General features: G+C 45.1%; 2 protein-coding genes across 6 annotated transcripts in view; one reads left to right on the top strand and one right to left on the bottom strand.

Moving 5' to 3' along the window:
• On the top strand, positions 1–7942 carry LOC129169911 (homer protein homolog 1-like). 5 transcript variants are annotated; one of them, XM_054756872.1, is made up of 10 exons: positions 1–774; positions 4965–5121; positions 5199–5330; positions 5393–5485; positions 5596–5649; positions 5822–5970; positions 6118–6277; positions 6369–6479; positions 6546–6626; positions 7023–7942. In XM_054756872.1, exons 1-10 carry the CDS (start codon positions 770–772, stop codon positions 7209–7211), a joined length of 1131 nt encoding a protein of 376 aa, XP_054612847.1. In that variant the 5' UTR covers positions 1–769; the 3' UTR covers positions 7212–7942. The 5 variants fall into 5 exon arrangements, with proteins under 5 accessions (XP_054612847.1, XP_054612846.1, XP_054612849.1 ...); XM_054756871.1 differs by having other exon boundaries at positions 6118–6479; XM_054756874.1 differs by lacking the exon at positions 5596–5649.
• The window catches only part of jmy (junction mediating and regulatory protein, p53 cofactor), a 23486-nt gene continuing 14237 nt past the window's right edge, over positions 6203–15451 (bottom strand). The window contains exons 3-10 of the mRNA XM_054756870.1: positions 13756–13906; positions 13518–13687; positions 12321–12486; positions 12049–12239; positions 11895–11969; positions 11741–11827; positions 9886–10402; positions 6203–9760 (exon numbers count right to left, since the gene is read on the bottom strand). Of these exons, the coding sequence (XP_054612845.1) occupies positions 9438–9760; positions 9886–10402; positions 11741–11827; positions 11895–11969; positions 12049–12239; positions 12321–12486; positions 13518–13687; positions 13756–13906 (1680 nt within the window). The 3' untranslated portion in view covers positions 6203–9437. The remainder of the gene's footprint in view (positions 9761–9885; positions 10403–11740; positions 11828–11894; positions 11970–12048; positions 12240–12320; positions 12487–13517; positions 13688–13755; positions 13907–15451) is intronic.

Here is a 15451-nt window from a genome sequence, read left to right on the forward strand (position 1 = left end):
CATCGGAGGAGGAGGCGGGATGAGATGAGGAGGAGGCTGATCCGGGTCCGACTATGATGAAGCATCCATAGATTATATATTTTGATATATTTTAACAAACGCAAAGTTTTTAAAATGTAACGCTTTAGCTCAACACGTGACATCCGCTTTGTCGCCTCTGAAAGGCAGGACTGCTTCCAACACGTTGGAAGATTGCCGAAACATCGAGAACATCAACACTGAGTAGATGCTCCTGCGGTTCTAAAGCCATACAAAGCCTGGACATTATTTAATTGCTGACAAAGGGATTAACTGATGTTTGGTTGCGTTAAATCCAAATGGGCTTTTTAAAAATTAAATCCCTTAATATGTTGTGCTGCATTTAATTAAGGTAGCACAGCAGCAACCTAGCTAGCAGCGATTGGGTGCAGCCAGTTTATAGTCACGTTATTTTGTCTCCCTTCGTTTGAAAAGTTTCTTCAGTTTGGCTCCGAGTGACCAAACCAGTCCAGTCCTAAGCCGAGCACAACCCCGGAGTTGATCCTTACTAGACCAGTGCTAGCCGAAGCTAGCAGGCGCTATCCTTGGCTGCTGCTAGCTAGCTCGTAGCTCTCAGTCATCATCATCGTCATGCAGGTTCAGGCGCGTTTGCTCCGGTGAGGCTTTGCACGTCACCGACATGCACCCACGGCCGCCGACACGTCAGACCATGTCGGAGTGAAACCTGCGCCGGAGGCACAGCGAGAAGGGCGGCTGCAGAGGGAGTAGCTGCACCAACCAGCCAGCAACAATGGGGTATGTTTGTTTAGTTCCTGTTTGGTGGTAATGCCAATCTAGCAGCTTGGAAAGCGAGTGTATTCCTGCACGTGTGTGTCACTATCAGTCAAGCTGGTAAACACAGCTAGCTGGTTAGCGTGCTAGCTGGCTATAGCTAACTGTAGTGCAGTTAGCGCTCACAGGAGATTAAAGCTGCTGCTGCTGCTGAGGACAGCAGCTGTCAATAAATCCACTCACAACCACATAGTTTATTTATTTATTATTTATTTATGACAGTTTTGGAACGTGTCAGCGCGCACGGGGTTGCTGGTGTGGCTTTGGGTCGAAAAGCCTTGCGGTGTTGTCGATGTGCCTGTCAAACTAGCGACGTTTGTGTGACAGGGCCTTTATGGGAACACTGTACTGCATATAGCTCATATATCTACTGTATATCAAGTATGCTTGGCGTCGATTACAGTGGGACAAAATATCGATATCGTCAAGGTGTTTTGCATTAACTGTATCGACGAATAGTTGCGGAAAACTAATCACTTGCAGCAATTTTTGTCAAAATAAAAACAACATGTTTCGCTGGGGGGCTGCATACGTGAAGACTGAAGGACGGGGAGGGGGGCACTACTGTACGTTTTGAACATTAAAGATGCTAGCTAAAACTAACCCAATATAGGTCAAAAGCAAATTATACAGTATATCGGGGGTGTCCTAACTTTTTCCAGCGAGGGCCACATAATAAAAATGCTAAGAAGTTATTACAAGGAAAAACTGGATAGAAAAAAACGGAAATTGCCAATTGTTAGTATGAACTTTGGTTTTTAGTCTTTTTCCCTCCCGTTTTTGCTGTTTTTTTTAAATTGTCCAAATATTTCAACTTTGTTGTGAAATAATCTTTGTAAGTTTTCTTTTCTGAATATTAGGACTTTATTCCCATAATATTTGAACTTTTTTCACAACCTAATTTTCCAAAAATGACAACTTTGTTATGAATTTAAAAAGTAACTTTAAAATTTGAACTTTATGCTAGTAAAATCATGTAATTTTCCCTCATAATATGTTATTCTGATAAAATTGACTTTTTCGCGTTAGATTAACTTTTTCCTCTTACTATTTTGACTTTATTCTTGTAAAATGACTGCTGATTTTTCCATTTTTGCATTTTTTTTTTTAGTTTTCTTATGCAATTATAGTGGGCCAGTTAAAAAAACAAAAGAAAACAACCACGGGCCAGACATTGGACACCCCTGCTGTATTTAATAATGTATCTCATGGTATCATTGACGCTTGTGTGTCAGTATCAAATGGAGTATCGCTGTGGTTGGAGCACGTGGCGTGCAGGAATACTAAATAATCTGACTAGAAGAAGAAGAAGAAGCAGAAGGCTGTCAGGTCACTGCTGTTTGGCAGCAGCAATAACCCTGCATTACTTTGCTTAGCTGCTGCTCTGTCGCCACGGCAACCGCCACGTGACACCCCCCCCCCCCCCAATCCACAAATCTGATCTGCTATCAGTTCATTTACTATGTGTGCAAGCAGGGAAGCCAAAAGAAGGCTCGTCTAAAATCTAGCTGTTCTGTCTCTATACATCTTGCAGGGGTGGGGGCGTGATCAAAGAGCGACTTGAAAAGCCGTAATCCCTCGTTGATGGCGCTTAATTGGTTCCAGACGGGACCGTGTTAAGTGATTCCTCGTGAAGTAGGATTCAATATTAATAAATGGAATATTTTCATAGTTCTGGGATAGAAAAGCTGTTGGCTGCCTTCTAAATAGGCTTTTAACATCATTAGAGCCCTCAAGCCCTCTCATAATTCTGCCTTTATTCCCATAATAGGTTGACTTTATTCTTGTAAGGCGATCACTTTTTCCACAGCCTCATTTTCCAACAACTTTATTGGTTGTTTTGTTTGTTTGTCATAATATTACCACTTTAAAAAATAACATCTTTTTTCTTTAATATTGGAACTTTATGCTCCTAAAATGGTGTTTTTTTCCCCTCATAATATTTATGATTGTATTGTTATTCTTGCAAAATTACACTTTTTTAAATAACATTTTGACTTTATTCTTTAAAATGACTGCAGATTTTTCCATTTTTGCTGTTTTTTTTTTTAAATTTCAACTTTCTTCTTGTCATTTTTTTTTGGAATTATGACTTTATTCCCATAATATTTTGACTTTACTCTCCTAATATGATCACTTTTCCACAACCCAATTTTCCAAAACAGCAAACTTTGTTGTTTTGTTTTGTTTGTCATGATATTACCACTTTAAAAAATAACATCTTTGTTCTTAAATATTTGAACTTTATGCTCCTAAAATGGTGTTTTTTGTTCCCCCATCATAATATTTATTATATTTTATGTTATTCTCATAAAATGTAAGATTTTTTTTCCTGTTCATATTTTGACTTTATTCTTTCAAATTACTGCTGATTTTTCCATTTTGTGCTGCTTTTTTTGTGTTTTTTTAAAATTTCAGCATCCTTTGGAAATGTTTTTCTGGTAATTATGACTTGACTCCCGTCATATTGTGACGTTATTCTAACTTTTTTGCAAGCTTGCAGCTATAAATGGCATCCAACATGGTAGACATGACAAGAGTAAAATGTCATGTGATGTCCTACTGGAGCGGTGTCACAGTAAATGTGTCCCCTGGGAAACCTGAGTGAGGAGGCTAGTGCATCTCCTGTCTCACCCAACAATTACTGACACCTAGTGGCCAGTGTAGAATCCTACATTCACAATTACAACGCTTCTTCTGTCTTGCTTTTCATTTCAGTTCGTTGAGTTAGCTCATTTATCCGTTTTATGCTTAAAATGCTTCATTTAGGCCAAGAATAAGTACATTTTTTTGATAATGTCAAAAGCAAAGCGGAGCCGCCTGTGAGTGCGTAGCAGGTGTTCCGAAATGTATCAAAGCCATCTACTGTAGGACTTGTAAGGGTAATCTACGCTGACAGATCATACGCAGTCACAGTGGTGCAGTGTAGGACGTAACACACACGTTATGATATCTCCATCACACGGCTTGACTGCTGCATGAAAGATGGCCGACTAAGCTAGTTGTGTGTTATCACGATGGCGTCTGATGCTTTCCAGTGGTTTCCTGAAGCTTTTCATGGGGAATAATAAAGGATTAGCCTTGAACAATGACCACGTGCGCACGTTATGCACAAAACACGCATTTCCATCCACGCCATGCTGGACTGAAGCCTGATGGAGGCCTCATGCAACACCATCACGAGGTTAGCATGCCAGCGTTGCCAACAAAGTGAGCTAAACAGGGCCGTGTTGGTTTTTTACCGTGCACCAACAGCGTATAAAGTAGAGATGCACAACATCTTAAATTAGTGTGTGCACACGTGGAGGTAAGAAGGACTGGAACAAACGAGGATGTGACCAAGTGTACCTGTTGAAATATCATGACATCACTACTATCAGGAGAACCAGAGTATAGAGGGGGAGGAGCCACCTGCTGTGGCCCAGCAAGGTGCACTGTATTCGGGCACACGCTCTGAGCGGCCGCTGTGACGCCACGGAGGTCTCTGGCACACCTTTTTGCATTTTTCAAACACGGTGCCGCTGGCGTTTCAGGGGGCTGATAAGGTTTTTTGTGTTCTTGGTGGGGTCCCATTCGTGGATTTTGGCATACGTCGTACATGATATATTGCATGACGTAAATTAAGTTAAATCAATTAATTTGTATTAAATTATTTAATTTTAGAGCAAAAAAAGGGCAACAAATCCAGCATGTGAGTATATTTCATAAATTAAATTGTATTTCATTTTCATTTTGGAAAAAAAAGGGAGAAGCCTTTTATACGAGATATATTGAACACATCAGGAAATAAAAATACCAATTCAATGGATCCATTTATCATCATTTCATTTTGGAAAAAAAAACATGGCAAAGAAAAAAGGAGCGCTTGATTTGCTCACCCGCACAGTACGGGGAATCTCCCCCCACTGGAGCCTCTTGTTCAACGATGGCTTGTCAGCTATTTTTACCGTTATGGATTAATGTGTGACGTCACCGTTCCCTGATGCTGATATTCATGCGAGTGTCAGAATAAGGGAAGCAATGTGATGGCGCCTGACAGACACAAAGGAGGGGGAACTGTGTGTGCGGAATGTGTTAATGTCACATTTGACCCGTGTGTGTGTGTGTGTGTCGCTTTCTCATCTACGGTTATCATCACACTCCCCCACCTGCAGCGAGCAGCCCATCTTCAGCACGCGGGCCCACATCTTCCAGATCGACCCGGCCACCAAGAAGAACTGGGTGCCCACCAGCAAACACGCCGTCACCGTCTCCTACTTCTTTGACAGCAGCAGGAATGTGTACCGCATCATCAGCCTGGACGGATCCAAGGTCATAGGTCGATATTGGGACACGGCTGGGCGTGTTTGTTTCAACGTGACTGACGTTAAAAGTGTCCACTTGTCCAGGCCGTCATCAACAGCACCATCACCCCCAACATGACCTTCACCAAGACCTCGCAGAAGTTCGGCCAGTGGGCCGACAGCCGGGCCAACACCGTCTACGGCCTGGGCTTCTCGTCCGAGAGCCACCTCAGCAAGGTCCGCGTCCACGCTCGCGCGCCGGCGGCGGCTTCCGTTTAGATGACGTGTGTGTTTTCTAGTTCGCAGACAAGTTTGCCGAGTTCAAGGAGGCGGCGCGGCTCGCCAAGGAGAAGTCCCAGGAGAAGATGGAGCTCACCAGCACGCCCTCTCAGGTGAACAAAACACTAAAACATCTTACTGCCCGCCCCCAGGCCCCCGTTTGGTCTCTGCGTGTTTACACGCGCTAAGCTAATGGCCTCTGTCCTGCCCGACCGCTCCACAGGGCGGCGCTGTAAAAAGGAACGTGTCGCCCGCCATCACACACGTTTTTAAGAAGGTAAACGTAGCCTGGTGCTTCCTGCTTCCCCCCGTCATCTCAAACTAGCTCCTCCCACTTCCCCTTTGCTGACCAGCATCATCGTCTTTGATGTCATCGTGACTGACGTAGTGCGTATCCATGGCAACGCATGACAACAATGTCTCTAATGTTGTTGTTTTCCTCTTTCAAGGAGTCCACCACTGCCCCCCCGCAGTCGCCTTTGACCTCCGAGAGCGTGAACGGCACCGAGGACGAGAGGGCGGTGCCCGACGCGCCGCACGCCGCCGAGGCCCGAGGAGGAGCAGAACCTTCCCACAACGCGCTTCCCTTCTCTCACAGGTCCTCGCTTGAGAAATCCTCCTGAATAAGCGTACTGATCACACGTTCATCCGGAGTGATTCCATACAATCAATGATCAATAAGTTGTTTTAGCCACGGTCACGCTGCTAGCAAACGGCTAACGTCTCGCTTGACGCACGCACGCAGTTCACCCGGCCTCAGCAAGCACTGGGAGGCGGAGCTGGCGGCGCTGAAGGGCAACAACGCGAAGCTAACGGCGGCGCTGCTGGAGTCCACGGCCAACGTGAAGCAGTGGAAGCAGCAGCTGGCCGCCTACCAGGAGGAAGCCGAGCGGCTGCATAAACGGGTAGGACCGCGCCAGCCTCGCCGGCCGCTCATCTGTCGGGCGTGCCTTTTTACCGCTTTTTACTTTCCCCCCGCCCCAAACGTGGCACCAGGTGACAGAGCTGGAGTGCGTCAGCGGCCAAAGCGCCACGGCGAGGTCCGACAAGACGGAGCTGAACCGCACCATCGGGGAGCTGGAGGTGGCACTGAAGGCCAAGGAGGACGTACGTCACATGCACACCTGCTGACCTCTGGGTGAACTTTGACCTCTGTGCTTCCTCTCTGGGCAGGAGTTGGAGCGTCTGAAGATGGACGTTCAGAGTGCCAACCAGTTTCACTCCCAAAGAGACTCCCTCACACACAAACTACAGGCGAGTCATGCTGCATTCAAGGGTAGTAGGAAATATCAACTTGCATAAACTACTTGTATAAACTAACATTTTTTGCAGCTTTGGAGGTCGTATCAGGGGCGGGGGCTGTGTCTCTTGTGCAGGAATACCGGAGCCCCCGTCACACAGCCTGTAAAAACTGGCATTTTCCTAACCCTTCTGTGTGGTGGGGGCCATTTGTCACCTTTGTGGAGTAGTAACAGACGCGGGACTGTGGCCATTTTGCGGGATCTGTCTAACCCATCACTTTGCTTGGAAAAGCTGGCATTTTCGCTGTTCTGTGGCATCGACAGTTTTCTGCCTTTTGAGCTTTTCTTACTGAATTGAATTAGTTTGAAATGTCGTTGTCTAAAGTTGTGCGCATGATGCGTCCCCCAGGCCGTGGAGCTGAGGAACCAGGCGCTGGAGGCCCAGCTGGACGAGCTGGAGCAGCGCGTGGAGGCCGACCAGCGCGAGAGGGAGGTCTTCCGCCAGAGCCTGCGCTCGCTGCTGCAGCTGCTGGACGGTAAGATCTTGGAGCTGAGCGAGCTGAGGGAGGCTCTGGCCAAGCTGCTGGAGTGCAGCTAGGAGCCGCGCGGCCGCCGCCATGTTTACACCTTTTGTTTGCCACGCTCACTCGGATCGTTTACAAGAGCCAAGTTGAAACAGCTTGGATCCGTCTTGCCTTCCTGGAACGTTTGGACTTTTTGCTTCTTCAATCGTGAACTGTTTTTGTTTGGAAAAACACGCTCCAATGACATCATCAGCCAAATGAACCAATCACGCGCCAGGTACGCTATTCTCTGGTCGCACACAGGAGGGCGACAGTGAGCAATACAAAGAGGACGCTTTGTTTATCAAGTCACTTTCAGGTACTTTTGACTTTAAAAAATGATTCTGGTGCACTTGTTAAAAAAAAAAACTAACTTGTTGCCACTTGAAGTGCAATGATTGATCATCTCTGGTACTTGTGTGTTTTTTTTATTACTATTTAAAAAATGGCAATATTTTCCACTATTTATCAAGATTTTTTTTTGCCAAATGTTTTCCTTGTTTTTTTGCTGATGTTGCCTTTTGGTGCAGAGATGCATCAGTGGTAGCGAGCTACACTGATATTTTTTTCTTTTTTCATTGTGGGATTTTTTTTTTTTCCTCTTGCCAAAAATGAGAAACACTTTTGCTATCCAAGGGCTCGTCATCAGTTTGAGAGGTATGACTATTTGAATAAATGAATTTACATGTAAATGCTTACTCAATTGTAACTTCTCAGTTTCTCGTAAAACCTCAACCAAATTAAATAAAACAATTTTGGGAAGAAACTTTTTTTGGTGCTTTTTATTTTCTCAGGAAACAGGAATAGAAAGGAAGGGATCAAAACTTTTTGTTTTGCACCAAAATTAAATGAATATAATGACATGTATTCAAATTTTAATTAACTACTTCACGGCATAGAAAATGGATGGCTGGATGGATGAATGGATGGTGAAATGCAATTTAAAAACTGTACTCAACCTATTATTTCATGAACCCACTTAACTTTTTAAAAAATTGAATAGCGCTGCAAGATCATGAAATAAAAAGGCCATGCAATCATTAAAACGCTCAAGAAATAAATAACTGGTTCAGTACAATTATTTTAGATATTTCACAATTTGATGAATTAATGGACAATTTAAACTATTTTAATGAACTCTATTTATTTCATTTGCTTGATGTTTAATTTTGGCATACAAAAACAACCTCCAAGTACAATCGTGTTCTTTAAAAAAAAAAATCGTTAAAATATGAAGCGTCAATAAATACTTCAAAACATTTAAGCATGCATACACATATATATATATATTTTATATATGTATATATATATATATATATATATATATATATATCATTTCTTAGTCGTGATCCAGTAAAGTTAATTTGTATTATTGCACGTCTGCTGCGAGGTCCGACCGGTCCTGCTCGGCGTGTTTTACTCCATTTTTTCTTTATTTTTTATTTTAAATTACAAAAAAAAGCAGAAAGACAAGACGAGGACAAGTACAAACTCTTTGTCCAACTCCAAAAAAAAAAAAAAGGGCAAAAGCAGACAAAAAAAAGTGAAGGAATGGTTAGAAATCATACGTACGTCCTTTTTGCCAACTTTGGGTTGGCACTGTTTAGCCTTTATGCTAAGCTAAGGGAATGCAGCCGTGAAGTGTATGTTTGACAGGATACATTTAAATAATTAAAATAAAAATAAATCACACAACACTCGTAATAATAATTTTAAAAAATGGCTTGGAAAAGAAGGCAGTGAAAACGAAAAGGTCCAATTGGCTAAAAGAGGCAGTGTGTCACCAGCAGGGGGCATCTATTTGTGGCGGCGATACTCGCTAAATGAAAGGTGGCAACGTAGACGCCTCCTGCTATCTGCTGCCATCTGCTGTACGGAGTTGGAAACATGCTAAAAGCGGTCCGTCCTAATATGTTTATGAGCAAGGCCGCCACAGATAAATCTGGACCGCCACAAATAAATGGCGGTGTGGGAAATACTGAACTCTGTTAGCAGACACATTTATCCGACAAACGCTGAAATAAATTTCATATATTAAAAAAAAAAAGCTCCTTCTGTAAAAATGTTTTTTAGTTTCCGTGGCAATGCGCCACAAACAGTACGAGCGATGGTAAACAGCAAACCACACGGCAAACTACAGCACGACTCGACGGAGGTGAGAGGTCGTATCCCAAATGTTGTTTTTTTTCCTGGTACAAAACATACCGCTGATAGAAAAAGTGTCTTTTTTTGTTGTTGTTGAAATTTGCACTGCAAGCGTCTCAGTTCTCCCAGTCGGCACAGGGCAGGCCCTCGTCCTCCGACTCGGACTCCGGCGACGCCTCCTTGATCCTCTTGAGGGCCTCGTGGATGCTGCGCGTGAGAGCGTCAGCCGAGTGGGGGAAGCCGCGGGCGTGGCGCGGGGGCGGCGGCCGCTGCTCGGGGCGGGCGCGCACCTGCTTGAGGCGCACGCCCTGGCGGATCTGCGCCAGGATGTTGTTGCTGTCGTCGTCCGGGTCGGGCGCCAGCACGCGGAGCTCCGCCTTCCTCAGGTGGAAGCTGCCGCGCTTCAGCGACGCCAGCACCTCGTCCATGGGGGAGCTCACTGGGGACGCAACACACGGGAAAAACCCATTTGAAGACTCAATATCTGGACTTTGTGTCGTCTACTTGGTTACGCCGAGCTCTTTAACCATAAACATAACCCCTCCTGCAAACGGTGGCGCTCACCTCGTCTCCACTGCGTGGCGTCCACGGACGACGTCTTCCTCAGCTTCTTCCGAGCCGTCAGCAGCTGGCTGCTGTCGAAGAATCGAGGAGAAAACGGTGCCAGAGGCAGCAAGGACGTCTCCGACTCGCATTTAAGCGGCGGCGGGTGCTCGATGGCAGGCGGCGTCCTGTCACTGAGATGCTGGTCGTCCAAGGATGGAGGAGGAGGAGGCGGTGGTGGAGGAGGCGGCGGTGGAGGAGGAAGAGGGGCGGCCGCTATGGTAAGAATGGATGAGGACGCCGGGAGAGGAGGCAAAGAGAGGAAAGGAGGAGACGAGTCGAGGTTGTCCAGGTTGATGGCGGGGAGGGAGACGCTGTCGCAGCCGCAGGCGTCCTCCGGCGGAGGAGCAAAAAGTTCTGGCAGGTCGGAGATGCAGTCGGTCTGGACGCTGGCCGCCTGCGTGCTGGGAGGCTGACCCGCTCGTCTCCGGCTCTGAAGCTGTCTCATGCGGCTGGACTTCACCTGGCCTGGGTAGCGCTGGGGGGACACGGAGACAGAGTCAGTGCACACAGGCGTAGGGACGCCAGGATTCAGGCACAGATGCCAGACCACGAGGAGGAAACACAAGCATGGGGACACAAAGACACTTGGTCAAGGACACAAGGGATCTTAGGACACAGAGCAAGGGTTCAGGGACAGGTCAGGACTGGGTCAATCCAGATGCAAGACCATGAGGGTTTGGAGACACACGACTCTTGGTCAAGACGCAGACGCAAGGATACAAGGGTTCATCCAACATGTGGGATCCGTGTCCCTTTGAGACATGCGAGGACAAAAGACACAAGGACAATTGGTTTTAGCAGATAAGGACTCGAGTCAACACGGATGTCCAAGAAATCCTTTGACACAACAACTCGAACACGATTGGTATCAGTCCGGCCAAGAATTGGGTAAAAGCAGACGTAAGGACGCATCGGATGCCGACACCACGACGCCAGGGTCGGGGGACACGAGAACTGGAAGACTTTGACGAGGAAACACGTATTCGGGCAACACCGAGACAAAAACAATTGGTTTTAGTTGACAGAAGGAGCAAGGACCCAAGGATAGGGTCAACCCAGATGCAAGAGTTATGGACACAGACACGAGACCATGAGGACTTGGTCGGCACAGATGCAAGGACACAAGGGTTCATCCAAGGGTTCATTTTTCACATGCAAGGACAAGGTTTTGGTTGGTTTGAGCTGACAAAGGCAAAAAGAACTGGGTCAACACAGATGGACACAAGAAGTTCTTTGACACAACAACTCAAAGACGATTGGTTTTAGTCGACAAAGGCACATGACTTGGGTCAAAAGTGATGCAAGAACATGAGGGATCCATGGATACAGACGTAAACGCCAGGGTTCAGAGCTGCAGGGACACGAATGCTTGGACACCAGCTATACTTGAACAAAGTACACACAAATTCAGGCAAATTCGAGACTAAAATAATTGGTTCCAGCTGACAAAATGAGCGAGGCTAGCACACAAGCATGCGGTCAAGCCAGGTGCAAAGACACAAGGGTTTCATGGGCACAGATGCAAGGACACTAGGAATCATTTGATGGTAGGAAAGTTAGTCGACACGGGTGCTCGGACACGAGAATCGGGGCGACACGGACACGAAGACTCATTCAAGGGTTCCGTGGACGCAAACACTCGAGAGCTCAGTGGACGAGAGGAATTCTTTGACAACATTGCTTTAAGTTGGCAAAGGTGACGAGGACTGCAGACGCAGGGACACGAGGGCTCATCGGACGGAGGGACAGGAACCCTAAACTGGGACAAGGACGCAATACCGTCCGACACAGGGACGCAGGGATGGCTGGTTACCTGACTGAGGCTGCGAAGTCTGTCCAGAGTTCTTTGTCTCTCCTGACTCACTCGTGCGTTGTGCTCAGCTTCGTCTTCCTCGAGAACCTTGAGAGGAAAAGTCCTTTCATTTGATGCTAACTGGTCCAAATAAGCTAGCAGCTGTCAATCACACCTGCAAAGACGTGTTGTCCCTGAGAAGCCCCTGGCGCTGTAGAACCTTCTGCTTGTGGTTGGAGATACAAATTTCCTGTTGAAGGTAAGGAAGTATTTTTTTTTAGCTTGTTAAAAAAAACCCTCAGAAGACGTCGGTGGTCCGGCCTGGTGACCTTCTTGTTTTTGAGGTAGACTTTCTTGGCGGTGATGCGTCCTCTGCGGGCCTCCAGCTGCCGCGTCCTCTGCTGCAGGACACCCAGGTCTTCATCTCTGAGGGGGGCCGGCGGGCTGGCGGGATCCTCGTCGCCCTTCATGGCGTCGGGGCTCTCGAAGGCGTCGTAGTAGACCACCTCGTCCTGTCTCTCTGCGAGGGCGAGAGCGAGCGCTTTGTGAACACGGGCGCCCTCTGGTGGACGCCGCGTGCGACCACGGCGACTAGGGGCACCTGTGATCTGCCGGCGTAGACTCTGCAGCTGAGCTGTGATCAGCAGCTCCTCGCAGCGTAGCACCTCCGCCTGGATGTCGTACAGCTGCAGCTGGAGCTCGTAGTAGAGCGCCTCCAGCTGGTCCAGGTGCAGCATCGCGTCCTCGCCGCCCTGCAGGCTCCGCATCTGCCAAACGTAGACGCCCGATTGCCGTTAATTACCCAGTTTGTTCTCGTAAAATGGCAACTTTTGTTCTCGTTAGATTACGTAAAATTACCGGCATGCTGGGTTTTTTAAATATTTGGACTTTTTTTTTTTTTTTTTTTTTTAAGAAAAAAAATTTTAAATATTTGGACTTTTTTTTTTTTTTTTTTTTAAGAAAAAAAAATTAAATATTTGGACTTCATTCTTGTAAAATTACTGCTAATTTTTCCATGTGTGCTGTTTTTTCCCCACCAAATATTTCAACTTCCTTCTTAAATAACACTTGTGAATTTTCTCCCCATAATGTGATGACTTTTCCCCCCAAACTAATTTTCCAAAAATTACAACTTTGTTTGTTATAATATTACAACTTTTTCCAAGTATATTTTCTATAACATTTCCACTCTATGCTACAAAAGTGACATGATTTTCCCTGCTAATATGTTATTCTTGTAATATTTGGACTTTATTCTTGTAAAATGACTGCTAATTGTTCCACATTTTGTTCATTTCCCCCCCAAATACTTTCCTTTTAAATAATACTCATAAAGTTTCTTCTTGTAATATTTTGACTTTTTCCCCAACCTAATTTTCCAAAAAATTCCAACTTACTTTTGTTGTTCATCTTCGAACATTAAAAAAAGTACATTTCAACTCTATGCTACTAAAATGATGTTATCTTTCCTTACAATATCACATTATTCTCGGAAAATTAGGACTTTTTCTGTTATTTCTCTTATTCTTGTAAATTGAAAATAAAAAAAAAAAATGCAAATATTTCAACTTTGTTTTGAAATAATATTGGTAAATTTGTCCTGGTTATGTTAACTTTATTCTGATATTCTGACTTTTTCCCCAACCTACTGTAATTTCCCAAAAATGCCAACTTTAACTTTATGGATGCATTTGATGGAAATAAAGAAATATTTTAACGAGCGGGGGGAGGGGTGGTTTTGGGACGGTAGGGTAAAAAGTGTGACTTGATTTTCAAGTTTGCGGTGCGTGTCGCTAACCTCCTCCTTCAAGCTGTGCTTCCTCTGCTCCAGGCAGATCTCCTTGGCCCGCATCAGCTGCAGCGTTTCCTTGGCGACGGCGTACTGCAGCCTCTCCATGCGCTCCACCGCCGCCGCCCACGCCGACTTGCCGAACTTGCGCTGGTCGGCGCGCATTCGCTCATACAGCGCTGCAACGCACACGCAGAGGCGCCGCTGTCAGACGACGGAGAGTATATTTGTGTGCGTGCGTGTTTACCTTTCTGTGCCCGATTGGTGGTTTCAAAGAACTTGACGGTCAGGTCCTGAATGGCGAGGACGGCGGCGTGCGCCTTCTTCTGCCACTCCTCGTCCTCCTTCCTCAGGCTCTCCACGCGGCGAGGGCCCAGGCGCTCCGTCTCCAGCGAGATCTGCATGCGAGAGGGCACGGGTATAAGGGAGAGCTCAGGCGGGTGTAGTACCAGCAGCTCGCAGCAGAGGGCGGTCAAAGTGAAGAAGAGGTCACCTGCGTTTGAAAAGTGCTTTTTAGCAAGCCTGCTGTGTGTCTTGTATATCACACACAACAAGGTGAAATTAAGGAGCGGGACAGGAGGACACAAGGCTAGCATAGCAATGTGATGCTAAAGTGCTAACATTTCAACAGCAATGTCATGCTAGACGAGCCTGATTGCTGAGAAGAAAAACAAAAATGATCAAACTTGCAGCTCCCACGTCCGTAACCGACTGATGGCCAGTTGGCACAGCTTTTTGTTTTTTTTTAAGATGTGTAGCAAAGCCTTATTTATTTATTCAAACAAAGCTGCCCATCTCATCTAGCTTTTCACTTCACGACGTCATGAAAAGCCGCAACATCAAAAGCAAGCAGGACGGTGGTGTTTTAAGATGTGTAGCGAAGCCTTCATGACATCATACAAATGTGCAACTTCAGGGACACATATGATGACTGCTGCAATATGTTTAAAAGGTCACTTGGGCGGAACAGGAGACCTTGACATGCCAATAATGGAAGTGGGACAGCAGGAATGGGATGTTTTGGTCCACTTTACCAAAAACGTGCACCGTGCTGAACCGCTTGATGGAAATAATCATAGCATAGCATAGCATTGCATAACCCAAGCAGTGTCCAGGAAGTGCAAATTCAAGGCTAACGTTGAGTCAGGTCACGTGCTGGGAGTGACAGCGGAATGAAGTTTATTCTCGTAAAATTGAGACTTTTCTGCTTAATATTTTCACTTTAGTCTTATAAATGTACCACTGCTTTTTAAAAAAATCTAACATATTCCTGCTTTTGTTACCCCCCACTACTTTGAACTTTCGTCTTGTACATTTTCTTCAGGCAATCATGACTTTATTGCCAAGATTTTGGATTTATTCCCGTAACATGACAACTTTTTCCGCGACATAATATTCCAAAAATGACAACTTTATTTGTTGCTTTGTTTGTTCTCCATAATATTGCAACTTTTTAAACAAATATTTCATTACAATTTCCTATTTATTATATTATTCTTCTCGTTTTCTCTTAATATTTTGACTTTATTCTTGCAAAATGATTTTTTTTCCATTTCTTAAACTTCCAAACTTCTTCTGAAACAATATTTATAACTTTGCTTCTCGTAATATTATGACTTTATTCCCATATGACTTTTTCCTCCAACCTAATTTTCCAAAAATGGAAACTTTAGTTGGTTTGTTTCTCATAATATAACAATTCTTTACAAAACAAACAGATCTTGTCTTCATATTTTAACTATGCTACTAAAATGACATTATTCCCTCGTAACATCACGAGTTCACACTCGTAAAATTGTTACTTTTTTCTCGGCGTTTTTCGTCGTAATATTTGGACTTTATTCTCGTAAAACCACATCAGTTAGTTTTTTTCATTTCCAACAATTTCAACTTTTTTTTTGTAAATCTTAACTTAACTTTCTCCACTAGCTAATTTTCCAAAC

This window comes from Dunckerocampus dactyliophorus, chromosome 17 (assembly GCF_027744805.1).
Source record: "Dunckerocampus dactyliophorus isolate RoL2022-P2 chromosome 17, RoL_Ddac_1.1, whole genome shotgun sequence".
Lineage (NCBI taxonomy): Eukaryota > Metazoa > Chordata > Actinopteri > Syngnathiformes > Syngnathidae > Dunckerocampus > Dunckerocampus dactyliophorus.